Source organism: Marmota monax, unplaced genomic scaffold, assembly GCF_021218885.2.
Source record: "Marmota monax isolate L192 unplaced genomic scaffold, Marmota_monax_Labrador192_F-V1.1 WCK01_AAM20220418_F8-fsc00078, whole genome shotgun sequence".
In the NCBI taxonomy this organism is placed as follows: domain Eukaryota; kingdom Metazoa; phylum Chordata; class Mammalia; order Rodentia; family Sciuridae; genus Marmota; species Marmota monax.
In genome coordinates, this window is record NW_026694865.1 from 966,525 (window position 1) to 983,634 (window position 17,110).

The following is a 17,110-nucleotide window of genomic DNA, read 5'->3' on the forward strand; positions in this document are numbered from 1 at the left end:
TAAAATAGGGTTGTTTGCATTTTAAACAGTGTCAGTTTGTTTGCACTATATAATTCATGAGTCTCATTCAGTGGCCACTGTGCTCCCTAAGGAACATTTGGCATTACCTGGAGACATTTTTGGTTATCAGAACTGGTGGAGGGGTGCTACAGAGTGTAGTGACCAGGACTGGTTCTAAACATTTTATAATACATAGGATAGTCCATACAATAAAGAATTATCTAGCCTGAAATGTCAATGAAACTTAGTTTGAGAAACCCTGGTATAGTTAAATTTTGGATCTTTAAAGAATTTAGTCCTAACATTAGCTGTTAAATTAATACTACACAGGCATCTTCTGAAAAATAAACCCATAGTTCATATACACATAAATGAGTACAGAATGACTTTCTTATCCTGGCGCCTCAAGTTCTGCCTTTAGCTGACAACTAAGTTATTTGGTCCAATATAGTCACCTAGTGGCCAATGTAGGCCACTACTCCATCTTTTCTTCTTGATGCTCATAATTAATTCTACCTCAAGTAATATCATTCTCTCTTATACAAAGAGAAGTAGAAATGCTGTGTATATTATTATATAATATCAAGAATTATATTATTACATGTTTTAATAAAGTATCAAATATTCCTGGAACTGACATTTTCAAAAATTTAAATCAGAGTAAATTATATTGTTTTTTTTTTTTTTTTTCCTGGTCCAGGGATTGAACCCTGAGTAGCTTAACATCCCCAGCCCCCTGTTAAATTTTTTTTTTTAATTTTGAGACAGAGTCTTGCTAAGTTGCTTCGAGTCTCATTAAATTGCTGATACTGGCTTTGTAGTTGCAATCCTCCTGCCTCAGCCTCCCAAGCTACTGGAATTACAATATCCATTCTAGAAATTCTTCTCTACTTTATATAATTATACTATCCCGTTTAATTTAAAAACTTCATAAGAATGATTATTCCTCTAGTAATGATCCATATCTGAGCAAATGCCTATGAAGGGTTACTTGGGGTAACAGTTTGGCCATTAGTGAGGGAGAATTGCCTACCAATAACTAAATAACCATTCTATTTTCAGTTCAGACTAATTTCTGAAACCTTTGGGACTATTTACCAGGGCCCACCAGGGACTCATAAGTTCTCTTTGGGGAAGTAATGAAAGGTCCAGAAGCATACACAAGACTGAACAAAATCTCTTGAGAACTGGCTGAAGAAAGGTCACGTGAAGATTCCAGATTTGCCTGACATCTTCTATAGATGGCTGATACTGTGGTCATGGACCTACCATGGTTGACGTAGATTTCATATGGTTGCTTTTACATCAACAGAGAGATCTCTATTCTCCTAATAGTATGCTAGATTTTTGGAGTCTAGGCTGGACATAGCTGTAGTCTATCAGTTGTAGGGAAATATAGTTATTGTGCCAGCAAAGTTGACTACAGTTCATTTTATAGTAAGGAAGTTTTCTGAATCATGAGAGGTATTCTAATAAGACCAACACATATGAAAGACTCTTAGTTCTTTTGAATAATTATTTAAACTCAGTAGACCAGAGGGATAGCTTCTTTTTTCTTCCAAATTAATAATTAAAGAGAACACGGTCATTGAGTAGCTAGGAGATTACCCGTGACAGCAGAATTAATCTAAAAATAATTTTTCATTAATAATTTTCCAGCTATTCAGATTCAGGTCTGAGTTATCCAATATAGTTATGATACAACTATCAACAAAGCAGTCCAGATGGTTGCTTACACTTTATTTTCTCCTCTCACATTCATACAGTTATTCTCTCCCCCTGTCCCCATTTTATTCTTCCCTTCCTCTACCTTATTATCTGACATTTAAGTTTCACTTCCTCATTCCTTCTTGCATACCAGGCAGTGTGAAAAGCACTTTGAAAAATACAAAGACCACATTACCTGTTGAAGATTTACAATTTTTTTTGTTTAAAACTGTTAGTCCTTACAAGATCTCTAAGCAACTCAGTGAGACCCTGTCTCTAAATAACATACACATATATAATATATACAAATATATACACATATATAAATATATATAGAGAGGGCTAGGAATGTGGCTCAGTGGTTAAGTGCCCCTGGGTTCAATCTCTGCTACCAAAACAAAACAAAACATAAGAAACAAACAAACAAACCAAAAACACTCCTACCAACTTTTTATCTGAGTATTTACTAACAACAGTAAAAGTGCATAATATGGGGCTGGTGTTATAGTTCAGAGGTAGAGCACTCACCTGGCACATGCGAGGTGCTGGGTTTGATCCTCAGCACCACATAAAAATAAAATGAATAAAATAAAGGTATTGTGTCCAACTAAAACTAAAAAAAATATCAAGAAAGTGCATATTACTATTCACCATGAACTTATTACTATTTTATTTTAAAATTTTGTCTAGTGCTTTAGAATTTTAGGGTAGAGTTTTAGATTTCTGACATTTCAAATGTAAAAATTAAAACAATATATTTTTCAAAAGTTCTATCATGATTACCTAGATTCTTAACCATTTTTAATCATTATTTTCCCCAAAGGGAACATTTTTATTCTGCAGTTTGCAAAGTCCTTTACTTACCTCTGTTCCATTTATTTTCTGCATACTAAAATGGCTTAGCCTAAATAGTACATAGTATTTCCATAGTGTAAAATTGACAACTGGATTTCCTTGAGGATCAATTGTCAACTGGTCAATACGGCGAAGTTGGGCTAGTGCATTAAATTGCTGCAGCATTATAAGATTTGTTTCCTTAAATTTAAGGTGCTGTAATAATAAAACACACACAAAAAATCTGAATATTGAGTTTAACCATCTTAAAATATTAACATTAAAGCTTCACTGAACATTAAAGCTTCACTGATCATTTCCTAACTAAATCCACAAGCTTCAGGCTTAGCAAATATGTCTTCAATTACATTAAATCAACTGGATTACATAACTTTAATCCCACTATTACATCATTGATGGAATTCATCCAGTATTTAATTCTGGTGATTCCTTCTGCAAAGGATATCCTCATTTATTAACAAACTAGAATTCTTAATAGTTATATAAACATGAAATAATTTGGACTCTTTCAGATGTTACATTATACATTTTATATTGAAATTAAACAAAAGAAAAATTGGAAAGAAAAAATTCAGAACTTTATATGGTTTACAAAACTTCTAAGAATTAGTTTTAATCACTATTACTTGTATCTTTCCAAATACTGTGTATGCTGGTTAAGTTGGTTATAGAAAAATCAAATCTCTACAACTGAAATATTAATGCAAGTGTTTTGTGAATTCGGAGGCTCTTTTCTAACATACTGTCTGCACCTCTACCTATCTTATTTAAGAAGGAGGAAGTAAGGTACAAAAGGGCAAGTGAGGAAAATCAATCAGCAAAGAGAGAAAAACAATAATCATAAAAACTCAAGAGAAAACTCATTATAAAAATTACAGGTTCTGAAAATGCTTAATAATAAATAATATAATAACACCATAATTGGGGAGTCTAATTTCTCAAAGCAACTTTAATATGCTACTAAATTTGTTTTCAGTGTTTTTAGAGGACTATTGTAAATATAAATTACTGTATAATTTACATAATACATACCTAGTATTGTCTCATCAGTGCCAGATACAATACCTGGATACATAGTAGGGCTATGCAATTCTATTGAATGCTTTATAAAATAGAAATATAATTTGAATAAAATTGTTGATCTTTCATACTACATAAAGGCTCATTTTCAGAGAAGAAATCTCTAATACAAGATCATTTATGACTACTAATTTAAATCCCAGCACCAGAAAATCAACACAAAAGCTTAGTCTCCCTTCCTGCATAAATAAAAGTTAAAACAGACCTTTGGCTTGAACATACAAGTCATGATTAAGAATAATTGAAAGATATTACCAAAGGGAAATGTTTACCAGAGAATTAGGAAACTTCATCTTCAATTTGGGGAGCACTTGGACAATTTCGTCAAACTCTATGAATGTGAAGGAGACTGTCGTGACCATTCCTGCTGTTTGGACACTCCAATTTCGATCCAGAGATTCTAGTGCTCCTGAACCATACAGGGAAAGTGTATCCCCATCTACTTCAACAAGGTATGTGTCTGTGACAGATAAACCTAATAAAGCATTGTTGAGTCCTGAATCTAGAGACCTGGAAAAACCAAAGCATAATTTTAAGTGAAAGTTGTATCGTGCAAACCAAATAAAAGAATACAAAGCCACATTGGAAAAGCTCCTTTGATATTATACTCATTTTTTTCAATTCTGTAATTAATTTTCAATAGACTATGTGGAAGATTTATATTATTCTAATCATATATTTTAATTAAAATAGAAATATTATGAACAAACCCAAATTAGTTATATTAATGAAAGAATCATTTATTATATTTTTGTGTATGTATACACGTGATTGTGAGGATTGAACTCAGAGTACTCTACCAGTCAGCTATATCACCAGATTTTTTTTGTTTTTCTATTTTGAGAAAAGACCTTGCTAAATTGCCCAGGTTGGCCTTGAACTTGATGATTCTCCTGCCTCAGCCTCCCGCACAGCTGGGATTACAGGCCTGTACCACCACACCTGGTGCATTTAATATATCTTTAATATGTCATGAATCTTTTTTTCATGTCAATACAAACAGGTTTTTCTAATCTATGAAACTATCAGGGTAGAAAAAAATGTCTTTTACAAAATAATATTTTTATAGTAAAAATTACATAATACATAAACATGTTGGAAAACATAATAGCTATTAGTTTACTTCTTATATGCTAGATTAAGTAGTATCTTTGACTTTGTATTTTTGAATTCCTCATGTGTTTTGAAATTCCATAAGTGTATACAAAATATAATTATTAAAGTTTTTGAAGATTTCCTCCCCAGTTTGAAATAAAAAATAATGAAAGCAATCCATTATTAATATTATATATTCACAAAATCTCTTCATATACTTTACTGAACATGGTAATTGTTAGTATTTCCAAATTAGAAGCTATATTATCTATAAAAGGCTACCTAAATGATAATAGCTAAGGAATAAGTAAAATACCTTGATCCAACTCAAAATTTTGTGAATAGAGATGTAAACGATGATGGAATGTGATGGACATCATTATCCAAAGTACATGTATGAAGACACGAATTGGTGTGAACATACTTTATATACAGAGATATGAAAAACTGTGTCCTATATGTGTAATAAGAATTGTGATGCATTCTGCTGTCATGTATTTAAAAAATAAAAGTGATTAAAAAAAAAAGAGATGTAAGTATTTACTCAACCTCAAAATTTAAACACTGCTTGGCTTTTTTTGTGGGGTGGTAGATACCAGGGATTGAACTCAGGGGCACTCAACCACTGAGCCACATCCCCAGCCCTATTTTGTATTTTATTTAAAGACAGGGTTGCTTACTACCTCGCTTTTGCTAAGGCTGGCTTTGAACTCTCAATCCTCCTGCCTCAGCCTCCCCAGCCACTGGGATTACAGGCATGTGCCACTGCAACCAGCTTACTGCTTGGCTTTTGTTGTATGTGTTTTCACTCTGTCATTTTCGCTTTCAGGCACTATTTACTAGCCTGTGTGTTGTTTTCCTTTGTGCTGCTGTGCACATTTGCACACTCTTCCAATGTCAATTCTCACACTGTATATATATTTACAATTTTGCCTCTTCTTACAGAATGAATTCATTGAAGCTAAAGACCATATATAAATATTTTTAACTTTGGTGGCTCTGAAGCTTAGTAATGGGCTTTACATAATTTATAGTATATTAATGTATTATTAAAGATCCTCAACATTTTTATAATGCTCATGTTGGGAAATAAGACTGACAAACCATTATTACTCTATTGGTTTATCATACTTATTTTGACAGTACTACTTAACCTTTTTCATGTTGTTTATTCAGTAACAACCAAAGTAGTAATGTCAGTATATTCTAAGTGAATATGCAATCAAGAAAATATGAAAAGGCTTAATTTCTACCAGATTTAAGGCTGAAGAGAGACAATATCCAAATATTCAATGAGCACTAGTATATGAACAGTCTCAGATGATAGTCTTAGAAAGGTAAAGGCTGATAGCACAAAAATAAGACAAGGATCAGTTCCATTTTTTTGTACTTTGGGCAATACTTGGAGCTAGGTAGAGCATATAAGCATTACTGGAATAGGACAAAAGATGTCAGTTTGAGCATTTCACTGCCACTAAAATAAAGAAGACTTGATGAAGAGTGCATACTCTTCTGTAGCACTTACTGCACTGCATTGCAATTATCTGTTGACTTGTCTATTTCTCTTACTAAACATTGTGATCCTTGAAGGCTTGAATTTTGCCACATTTGCTATGGTGGAGCCAACCACAGTTCCTAGCACATACTTTCTTGATACATATTTCTATAATGAATTAATAAAGTGAGAAAAACTTTATAAGAATCTATTGAATTTTAAGAAGGATGTTCCTACCATAGCTATGGTTTCACGAATGGGGTAAAATCAGTGATATAGGCACAGAAAAAGGGTATTATTAGCAAGTAGGTTGTCTCAGGTTTGGCAAAGATATATAATGAAGAAAGAAGGTGAAGGGGGAGAAAAAACTAATTGGCATAGGGATGCCTTATGACCACAGAAAAAGAAGCTTAACCAGCAAAAGAAGTTTAGTTTTAATGGGAAAATGATGGGTCACTAGAGTTATATAAAAAATATGAATAAATCCTTTGGGAAATGATGTCTTATATATTTGAAAATGTCTTTATTTTCTTTGTGTGAGTAAAATTTTTAAAAAGAGACTCCAAAATAAAAAGTCTATCATTAGAAAGGGATTAGTTATTTTGTGTAAACAATGACCAAAGAAACTGCTGAGAAAGAAGTGAAATAAAAATTGTCTACAATCATCAAAACAGTAATATGGTAATAAAAGCAGAAGAAAGTTTTCTCCAACTTATATAGATCTCACATGGATATTTGGCAAAAACAAATATAAATTTGCTGGGCTACAGACTAAATCATCCTTTTCAATAGGACATGTAGCATCTGTTAACCCATTTCAGTTATTTTCTGTGTGAAGTCTTTGACTTTAGCCTCAAACCCTGGCCAATATTAATAAATTTGCTCCTCTTGGGAGATATGTCCTGACTTCCCTAGAAAAGACTTAGACGATTGGGGATGTAGCTCAGAAGTAGAGGACACTGTGTGTCTATCATACGAGATGTCTAGCATGCTGGGTTCAATCCCCAGCATAGAAACAAAACTAAACAAACAAACAAATAAAACTTAGTGAGTTTTTAAACAATGTTTTTATGTTGGAGGTTGTCCATCCAGTTTTCCTTGTATGTACAGTAGATATCTTTTTAGTCATAGATATGTATATATTAATTCATTAATTCATTCACTCATTAATTTATTGAACATCTGAAGATGTTCACTATATACAAGACATTGTGCTAAGAATTCTGGCATAGGCCACTAAATTATGTCTATTGATAAGGGCAATCAGTATAGAGATCATGTGCAAATTTTTGGATATATTAAACTTACTGCTCACTTTTATTGGGCTGTGGTTACAGAAATATAAATTCCCTAATCCTACCCTGCAATCAACCCAATAAGCACAGGAGACATAATTTCTCAATTGAAATGACCTCAACATTTCATTAAATCAATAGGTTTTTGTGGAGAGCTTATTATGTGTCAGATATTGTGCTAGGCCCTGGAGATTTAAAAATAAATCAAGATATATTTGCTCTCAAGGAGCTCCCATTCTGGATGGGGGATGAAAAGGAAGAGAAATATATATATTATGTGTAATATAATGTGCTTATTGTCATATAATGAATATTTAAACCATATGCTATAGAAATACAGTAAGAAATGACTAATTCTTCTAGAGGGGAGAAATCAGGTTTCAAAAGGAAGTAGCATTTAAACTGATTCTTGAGTGATGAATAGTAGAATTTCATCAGAAGTAGGAGGAGAGGGGCATAATGAAGAAAGACATAGAAGTCTGATTATATGTAACATATTCATGTAAGCACAATTTAAGTATGGCTGGAACACTGAAACACGGGACTAGAATACTGAAATATACAGGCGAGTAGTAGCTGGAGATAAAGTTGAAAAGTCTGATTTTATCTTGTAGGGTTCAGGAACAGAAAATGTTTTAAAATAAAAATGTAATAAGACCTTTCAATGCATGTTTTTAAGCAACTTCAAAGCACCATGCATGGATCTAAGTACTGGTGCTGGGAATACAAAGACGAAGGAAATAAGATGAAATGGACCTTCAAGGATCCACTTCAGATAGATAAGTTGATCAACTGTGTGGCTGATAGAGCAGAGAGAAGCTAGTTGACACTACTGCACTGTAAGAATACAAGTGCAATAGTGTCAACTAGTCCTTATAAGAGTATAACAGAAAAAAAATGATACAGTGTAGTAGAAATGGCACTGGCAAAAAAATCAGGCCTTCATTCAAATTTTAGATGATTTGATGGTTAGGCTTTTCAATTTCATTGAGTTTCAGTTTCTTCATATGTAAAATATAGCGGACAGTGAGACATCAAATAGGAATAATCTTCAAGATTTTTAGTGGTTAATTTCAAGTCCAAATGTTCATCTATTTGACTTGATCTTTATATAAGAATGAATTAGAAAAATACTGTATTCCTTCTCAATTAGTGGGTGACCCTAAGAAAAGACAGGATGCTTAACTTAAAGCAATAAAGTAATGAGTTCCCAAAAGGCAAGCTAAATGTAAAACATACTACTAAATGTCTAGATGGAAAAAAAGACAGCATTTCAGAGGTTTAGTATTTTTTTTAACCTTTAGGCTTTTTATAACAGGCTAGAAAAGAAATACTTAAAATCTTTCGGAAGATTCTTTTCCTAGTGAATAAGTGGTGCTGATTCCTATAATAACTTATTTTATGAATTTCTATTACAACATTCATAGGTGTGGAAATTCATTTTATGCATTATATTTTATTATAGTAGTGTTGGCTAAAATACCAGTGTTCATAGACAGGAAATGACCAAAAATAAACCAGTTTCACTGCACACATCCAATGTAAGCAAAGAAAACATTACACCAGTATTTTCCAATTTCTGCCAGGCAAAAGAAACCTGCCATCTGTCATTTCACTGTAGAGCTATCCAAAGTATAGTGAACAGTAAAATCATTAATGGGATATAGCAAAGTTTTAAAGAATTTCTTCCCTTAATGTGTCTATAATGTTTTCATGGACATTTGTTGCCAGGCATTTAGTTACACACCCATAAGCCAAAGGTCACAGACACTGTAACACAAGAATTAGCCACTTCTTTGGCATTACAAAATACTAAAGACTAAAAATGATTACTTAAAATGGAAAATTTCATGCAGTATTAAAAAACAAATTGAAACACTAAGGAAGAGACTTCATGGCTCTCTAGAGTAGTCTTCCACCCTCAAAAAGAGTAAGACTCGCATCATCTTCAAAAAATATATTTTAATTAAATTTTTTAAAGACTTACAGAAAATGTATTACTATAACTTCTAACATTTAAAACTCTTTACTTTGCACTTCTATATAAAAGAGCAGATTGACACAGCAAATGTGTTTAAAAACCTATTAAAGAATGGGGAAGTAATTGAAAAGATATAAACTCACTACAAGAAGCACATCAGGGGAGGTAGCAGGAGATTTCAGCAAATTTATGAGAGCTGGAACATAAAGACTAGTAAATGATGAAGAGGGGGAAAAACTGATGGCCTTGAATATGCAATGGAGATAAGAACAAAGACAGCAGTCAAACTGCTTGAATGAACTGTGGAAAAGGAAGAAGAGTAAATATGATAGAGGATGGGAGGCACAGGGGCATTAATTGAAGATCTGTAAAAGACCACTCCCAACTACCTCTCTCACTGACAAGAAAACACTCAGAGTGGCATTACAGAGCAGTGGAAAAAGAGAAGAATACTTGATAAATGCCACTAGGGTAACTGGCTATTCCCATGGTGGTGGTGGTAGGAAATCAGACCTTAATCTCAAAAATAAAAATAAATTCCAGGTGTAATAAAGACTTTGGAAAGGCCAAATTTTAAATCTTTAGGAAGATAAAACGAGAGAACATTTTTAGAACATTAATTTAGTCAAGAATTTTTTGTATGTACATAATCTAAAGGTAAAATATAAAGGAAAAATATATGTTATGGTATTTTCAGCATATAAACGTTATTTAAAGTCAAAGGAGTGTATAACTTTGGGGAAAATCAGAGAATAATAAGAAAGCCCAGGAAAGGCCCAAAATCTGAGGAACTCTACCATTTCTGTCCTATGAAAGAACAGAGGTACTCGAGAACATGAGAAAAAAAAAAACATAATACCAGAAAAAATATCAACAGTTTCTAATAATATGTTATAAAATAATAAACTATAAAGAATGATCCAAAAGGAAACAACAGACTTCAAAAAGAGTAGATTCTATTCAACAGCCAAATAAGAAAACCCAAAGCTGAATGTTCTCTCTGATATGTGGATGCTAAAACACAATAAGGTGCGTGGAGAAAGAAGTTCATTGGATTGGATGAAGGGGAATGAAGGAAAGGGAGGGGGGATGGGAATAGGAAAGACAGAAGAATGAATCAGACATAACTTTTCTATGTTCATATATGACTACATAACCGGTAAAATTCCACATCATATGCAACTGCAAGAATGGGAACCTAATTAGAATAAATCATATGTATATTTATACATATATGTATAATATGTCAAAGTACACTCTACTGTCATGTATATCTAAAAAGAACAAATAAAAAAGAAACTAGGAGAGTACAAGTAGTAAATTTATTTTTCAATTTTTTGAAAAAAGATAATCAGAAACTCCAGAATAAAGCAATCTTTGTAAGAAAGCCACAGCTCAAATATAAAGCAAACTAAAAAAGGACAAGTGTTGGGGCAACTTTTGAAGTGTAATATAGAGGTCATTTGAACTTTACACTTTTTTCCCTAAATGATTTAGGAAGTAGAAAAGGAGATATAATCATAGTATACTGCTTAACTCTGCAGTAAAAAATAGATAAAACACAGAAACTTAAACTCTATTAATGACTTTTCAGTTTTTAAATGCTACCATTTGACAAATTTTTATGATTATAGGATAGATATAAGTGAAATTAATCTTGAAATGTAAAAGTATAGCTCATGGAATATAGAAATATTAGAATCCTAAAAAGGATGCAGATATAGTATAGTAGGGAACTCCAAACTCCATCCCTCCACAATAACAACAAATATCCTAGCAAAAATTTCCAAATCAACTTTGTTTTTTTCAGAATTCTGAAGTATAGAAATTACAATAACCAGGGGCAATACTTAATGAAGAAAAAAAACCTGCTCAATTTCAATAAGACAGTTCTGGGGCATTTTAACATACCTTGCTACCATATTGCCTTTCCTGCTTGGTGGTGTCCATGAAGATGACATCCTACATTCCTGGTGCAGGCATATGGTTAACAGAGGAAGCAATACAGAATGTTTTCACATTTCTGGTGGTTCCCTGAAGGATAGCTGAAGGGCTTGCCTTTGTTTTACTTGCATTGAGGCTTCCTTAGGGTTGAGGTGGCTTCTGGGTAGCATTTTTTCAGAAGTGTTTAAAGGTAAAAATGAATTAGCCGCTGCCACATGGAGCAAGGGATAAAAGTTGGAGCAAGCAATAGGCAGAATGAAAGGAGATATTGGGGGAGGATTAGGGTTTTGCCCCTAAGTATCTCAGGGTATCTAGAAGGCAACTTGCATGACTAGTGCTGGACACATGCCCAGAAAAGACCTGAGAAGACCCTGGCCCTGCAGAAGGCTACAGACTTGTAGGTGCTTATTGAAATAAAAAGCTTTCTAGAGAGATTCAACAGCAGATTTGAGCAGGTAAAAAAGAAAAATAAAAGAATCAGTGAACTTAAAGGTAGAACAATTGAAATTGAGAAGCTGGGAGGACAAAAGAACAACTATAAGTAAACAGAGATCTAAACAACTGTGGGATAACTCAACATACCAATACAAACATAAGGGAAGTTTAGGAAGGTCAGAAGTGAAAAAAAGGGCAGAAAGAATATTTGAAGAAGAAATACTGGCTAGAAAACTTCCCAAATTTGGTGAAAGACATATACCAACACATTCAAGAGGTTCAATGAGTCCCAACTAGGAAAAACTCAAAGAGATCCACACCGAGACACACTATAATAAAACTGTTAAAATATAAGATGAAGAGAAAATCTTGAAGCAGTGAGAGAGGTGACTTATCATACCCAAGGGATCCTCAATAAGTATTAAATGATTTCTCATTAGAGATCATGAAGGCTATAGGCAGTAGGAAGATATATTTAAAGTGCTGAATGAAAAAAAAAAGTTAACCTAGAGTTTTATATCTGACAAAACTGAACTTTGAAAATAAGAAAGAAATAAAGATACTTTCTGATAAACAAAAGCTGAGCAAGTTCATACCTGGAGACCTGTTCTATAAGAACTGTTAAAGGAGTCCTTCAGGCTAAATTTAAAGGACACTTGATAGTAAATGAAAGTCATATGAAGAAATTTTTTAAAAATCAGGAAATATAATTATTTATATAAATATTAAGGCCAGTATTACTGTATCTTTGGTTGATAATTCCTCTTTTTTTCTTTATGATTTAAAAGGCAAATGCATATAAAAATTTTAAATGCATGTCAACATACATACACTTAAAGATGTAATTATAAAGATAACAACATAAAGGGGAGGATATATCCAGAAGCAAAGTTTTTATATATGACTTCAACTAAATTGGTATTAATTGAAATTAGATTGTTACACATTAAGAGGCTAACTGTAATCTCCATGGTAACAAGTAAGAAAAAAATTTACAAAAATACAATAAGATAAATGAGAAGGGAATAAAAACAGTACACAAAAAATTAAATATAAATGAAGAAAGTTATACAGGAATTGAGGAACAGACAAAAAAACAACAGAGAACAAATAGGAAAATGGTATAAATAAGTCCTTGACTCTTAAGACTTGATAAGATTAAATTTTTCTAATTAAAAATCAGAGATTCGCAGAGTACAGTTTTTAAAAAGATCTAAGTATATGTTGTCTACAAGATTAAATAAATAAATATGTTAAAATTGAAAGGATGGAAGTAAATATTTCATGCAAATAGCAGCTAAAAGAGAGCTGTGGTGGGCACTGACATCATACAAAATAGATTGTATATAAAAATCTTTCTAAAAACCAATTTTATATTGAAAAAAGGGTCAATCCATAAGGAAGGTATAGCAACTACAAACATACATACCTGATCCTTAAATTATATGAAACAAAACCAGAGAGAAATGAAGGGAGAAATATTTCTATAACAAAAGTTAAAGACTTTACTACTCTACTTTCAATAACGGACAGAAGATCAACATAAACAGAGGACTTGAAGAACACCAGGAACTAAGTAAATCTAACAGACATACATTAACACTCTATCCAACAAGATAATGTACAATCTTCTTAGTACATGAAATTTTCTCCAGGACAGACCATATGTCAAGCCATAAAATAAGTACCAGTAAATTTTAAAAGGATTAAACTAATAAAAATATCTTCCCTGACCACAATGGAATAAAACTAGGAAACAGTAATTGCAGAAATATGGAAAATTCACAAATAGCAGAAATATTTGGAAATTAAACTCCATACTGTTAAAAAGACAACAGGTTAAAGAGGAAAGCACGAGTGAAATTAGAAAAATAATAGCAATAGAAGTTGTAATGTACAAAGAGAGAGGAGAAGTAAAAGAAGAGTAGTGGATTATATGGAACAAAAATAGAGATTTAATTATATATTATGAAAGATACAAGTAAATGAACTATAGATATATAGTTTGGGGAGGAAAAAGAGCTGAGCTGAATCTTCATCTATTATAGCAAAAGTGTTACAAAAATAGAGATTTAATTATATATTATGAAAGATACAAGTAAATGAACTATAGATATATAGTTTGGGGAGGAAAAAGAGCTGAGCTGAATCTTCATCTATTATAGCAAAAGTGTTACATCTAAAACTCATAAATTAAAAAATAGCATCAAATAATTTAAAGACTTGATAGAAAAGGAGTCAGTAAAATAAACCTTTAAAAAACGAGTAGTCAGGGTGGAGTGGTAGCTCAGTGGTAGAGCACTTGCTGAGCATGTATGAGGTACTGGGTTAGATTCTCAGCACCACATATGAATAAGTAAATTAATTAAATAAAGGTCCATCAACAACTAAAAAAAAATTTAAAAAATGAGTAGCCACAAAGATAAAAGGAAAATCAGTTGAATATGGTATCAAGAAGGATGAAGAAAAGAGTCTCAACAATGAACAGTCACCTATATTAAATGCTATTGGGAGGTCAAGTAAAATGACTTAATATTTAAATACCAACACAGATATTTTGGTTAAAAGTCCCTGGCTGAGATAAATTCAAGCTCCAAACTTTTATATGTAAGAGATTTTACAGGACTCAGATAACCACAATTAAACTGAACAAAAGTCTACAACTACCACAAGTTATAAATAACTGATCTTACATTAAAGTCTGTATGAATTATTTAGTATCTATCCCTAAAGTTTTATTTTTCCACCTTCATATATAAATGTCTTGAATTTCTAGTTCTTAGGTCATTAAAAATGGGTCAGACCAAGAGTGCGTAATAGTGTTGCCATGGCACTTTGAACTTATATTTATTGAAAATAAATCTTTTGCCAGAAATTGTAGATCCCTTTCCTAAGGATTCTTTGCTACTTAAATAATAAAGATAAGTTCATTTCTTTTCCTCCCTTTGTCATTCTTGCTCAAACATTCTATGTGAGCTTTCTATTTCTTCTTCTAAGGGAGAGGGGAAAGACAAAAGTGTGGGACTTGGAAGAAGGTGAAGAATATGATGACATTGGTGGTTTTTCTTTTTTCTTTTTTTTTTTTTGCCAGGGAGATATTGCTTCTTCTCTGTGTCCCTGGTCAAGAAGGTACCAATCAGATGCCCTTCCAAGCTTGAGTTCCCCTATACTTTCTTACTTCCTTTCTACTGAACCTATACATCACTTTTTCAAACTTTCTCAAATTCTTCCTCTGTGCTTCTTGAGTAAAAGCCTCTGACTTTGTAGAATTCCCAATAAAAATTCTGAAAAATTTGGCAATAACTAAAAGGCACAAGGATTTTTCACTAATAGATATTTCATCTTTCTCTTGATTGCTTATTTTTGAGACCATAAAAATGAACACTTTGTAATTTTAAGTCATTTTAGAGAGTCACATAAGTTTTGGCCAAAAGCTAAAAGTTCAAATGTCAAGAAAGAAACATTAGTAGTCTGAAATCCACCTATCAGAGATAGTTTTTTCAGATAGAAGAGCCATTTAATAAAAAAGACACTCCTGCACTTACTGTAGCTGTCAACACTGGTAAAACCTGAATAGTGAGCATCCCTGAACAAGAGCAAAGGATACATGGTAGACAACAGGAGATAGAGATGATTATTTGTTAAATATTTGGGGTCCTGTTTCTACACCCAGTTATACCATCAGTAACTTCAGTCTACAATAAAGGGTGTTTCAGTTGATCTCCTGTAGTGATCTCTACTTTTACTGTTCCAATAACCTACTTCCAAGGCCACCATGTTGTTCTTTGAGAGAGAGAGATAGAATTTTTAAATATTTATTCTTTAGTTTTTGGCGGACACAACATATTTGTTTGTATGTGGTGCTGAGGATCGAACCTGGGCTGCACGTATGCCAGGCGAGCATGCTACCGCTTGAGCCACATCCCTAGCCCCCACCATGTTGTTCTTAATGTTATTGTTTAGCTATATTCTACCTTTAAAATTTTCAACGTCAAAAACCCAGGCTGGGTGCAGTGGTGCACGCCTGTAATCCCAGGAGCTCAGAGGCTGAGACAGGAGGATCATGAGTTCAAAGCCAGCCTCAGCAAGGCAAGGAGCTAAGTAACTCAGTGAGACCCTATCTCTAAAACAGGGCTGGGGATGTGGCTCAGCAGTTGAGTGGCCATGAGTTCAATCCCTCAATCTCCAATAACCATCGCTCTCCAAGCCAAAAAAAAAAAAAAAAAAAAAAATATATATATATATATATATATATATATATATATATATATATATATCTCCCCTAGGAAACTCAAGGGGCTGAGGAAGGAGGATCCCACGTTTGAGGTCATCCTGGGCAACTTGGACCCTGTCTCAAAATGAAAAATAAAAAACGGGTTTGGGATTGTAGCTCAATGCCCCCTAAGTTCAATCCCCAGAATTGAAACAAAACAAAACAAAAAAAAAAACACCAAAAACCCCCCAAAAAACCAACTCACTCTGACCATAAATTTCCACTATTCCCATTCATTATAAATCCTCTCATTTCATATTCTTCATGTTCAACGTCATTTACATTTTTCAGTTGTAGGAATATAAAATTTTCTCTCAATCTGTTGATAAACCTACACTTCAATTCCTTAAATCTAGCCTAGAACACATGACCATCATATTTTTATATTTTTTATTGGTTATTTTTAGTTATTCATGACAGTAGAATCCATTTTGATACAATTATACAAGCAGGGAATATATCGAATTCTAATTAGAACCCCAATATCTCTCCTTCCCCTTCTCTTTCACCACCCCCTGTTCCCTTCCCTCTAATGATCTCTCTGCCATTTACCCACAATTATTTTTAAATTTTTTTTCAAAATTAATTTTTTGTGGATGTACATGATGGTGGGAGTCACTGTGCCATACTGATATATGTACTTAGGAAAGTTACATTAGATTCATTCCACTGTCTTTCTTTTTCCTGTATTCCTCCTTGCCCTTCATTCCCTTTTGTCTAATCTGCTGAACTTCTATTCTTCCTTCAAACCCCATTATTGCAGGTTAGCTTCCATTTTAGTAGTGTCTGTGGTAATATTTAATAATGTGAGTTTCTCCCTCTTTCTTTTGGTTAGTTTGGCTAAAGGTATATTAATTTTGTTTATGCTTTCAAAAAACTAACTTTTTGCATTGCGGATCTTTTGTATTATTTCTTTAATTTCAATTTCTATGATTTCTTCTCTGATTTTA

At 32.8% G+C, this 17,110-nt stretch overlaps 1 protein-coding gene across 5 annotated transcripts in view; it reads right to left on the reverse strand.

Moving 5' to 3' along the window:
* Window positions 1–17,110, reverse strand: part of Lrrc49 (leucine rich repeat containing 49) — a 153,360-nt gene that overhangs the window by 29,032 nt on the left and 107,218 nt on the right. For all 5 annotated transcript variants that reach the window (XM_046426600.2, XM_046426599.2, XM_046426598.2 and 2 more), the window contains 2 exons: window positions 3,915–4,152; window positions 2,572–2,757 (listed from right to left, as the gene is read on the reverse strand). In XM_046426600.2, coding sequence (XP_046282556.1) covers window positions 2,572–2,757; window positions 3,915–4,152 — 424 coding nt within the window. The remainder of the gene's footprint in view (window positions 1–2,571; window positions 2,758–3,914; window positions 4,153–17,110) is intronic.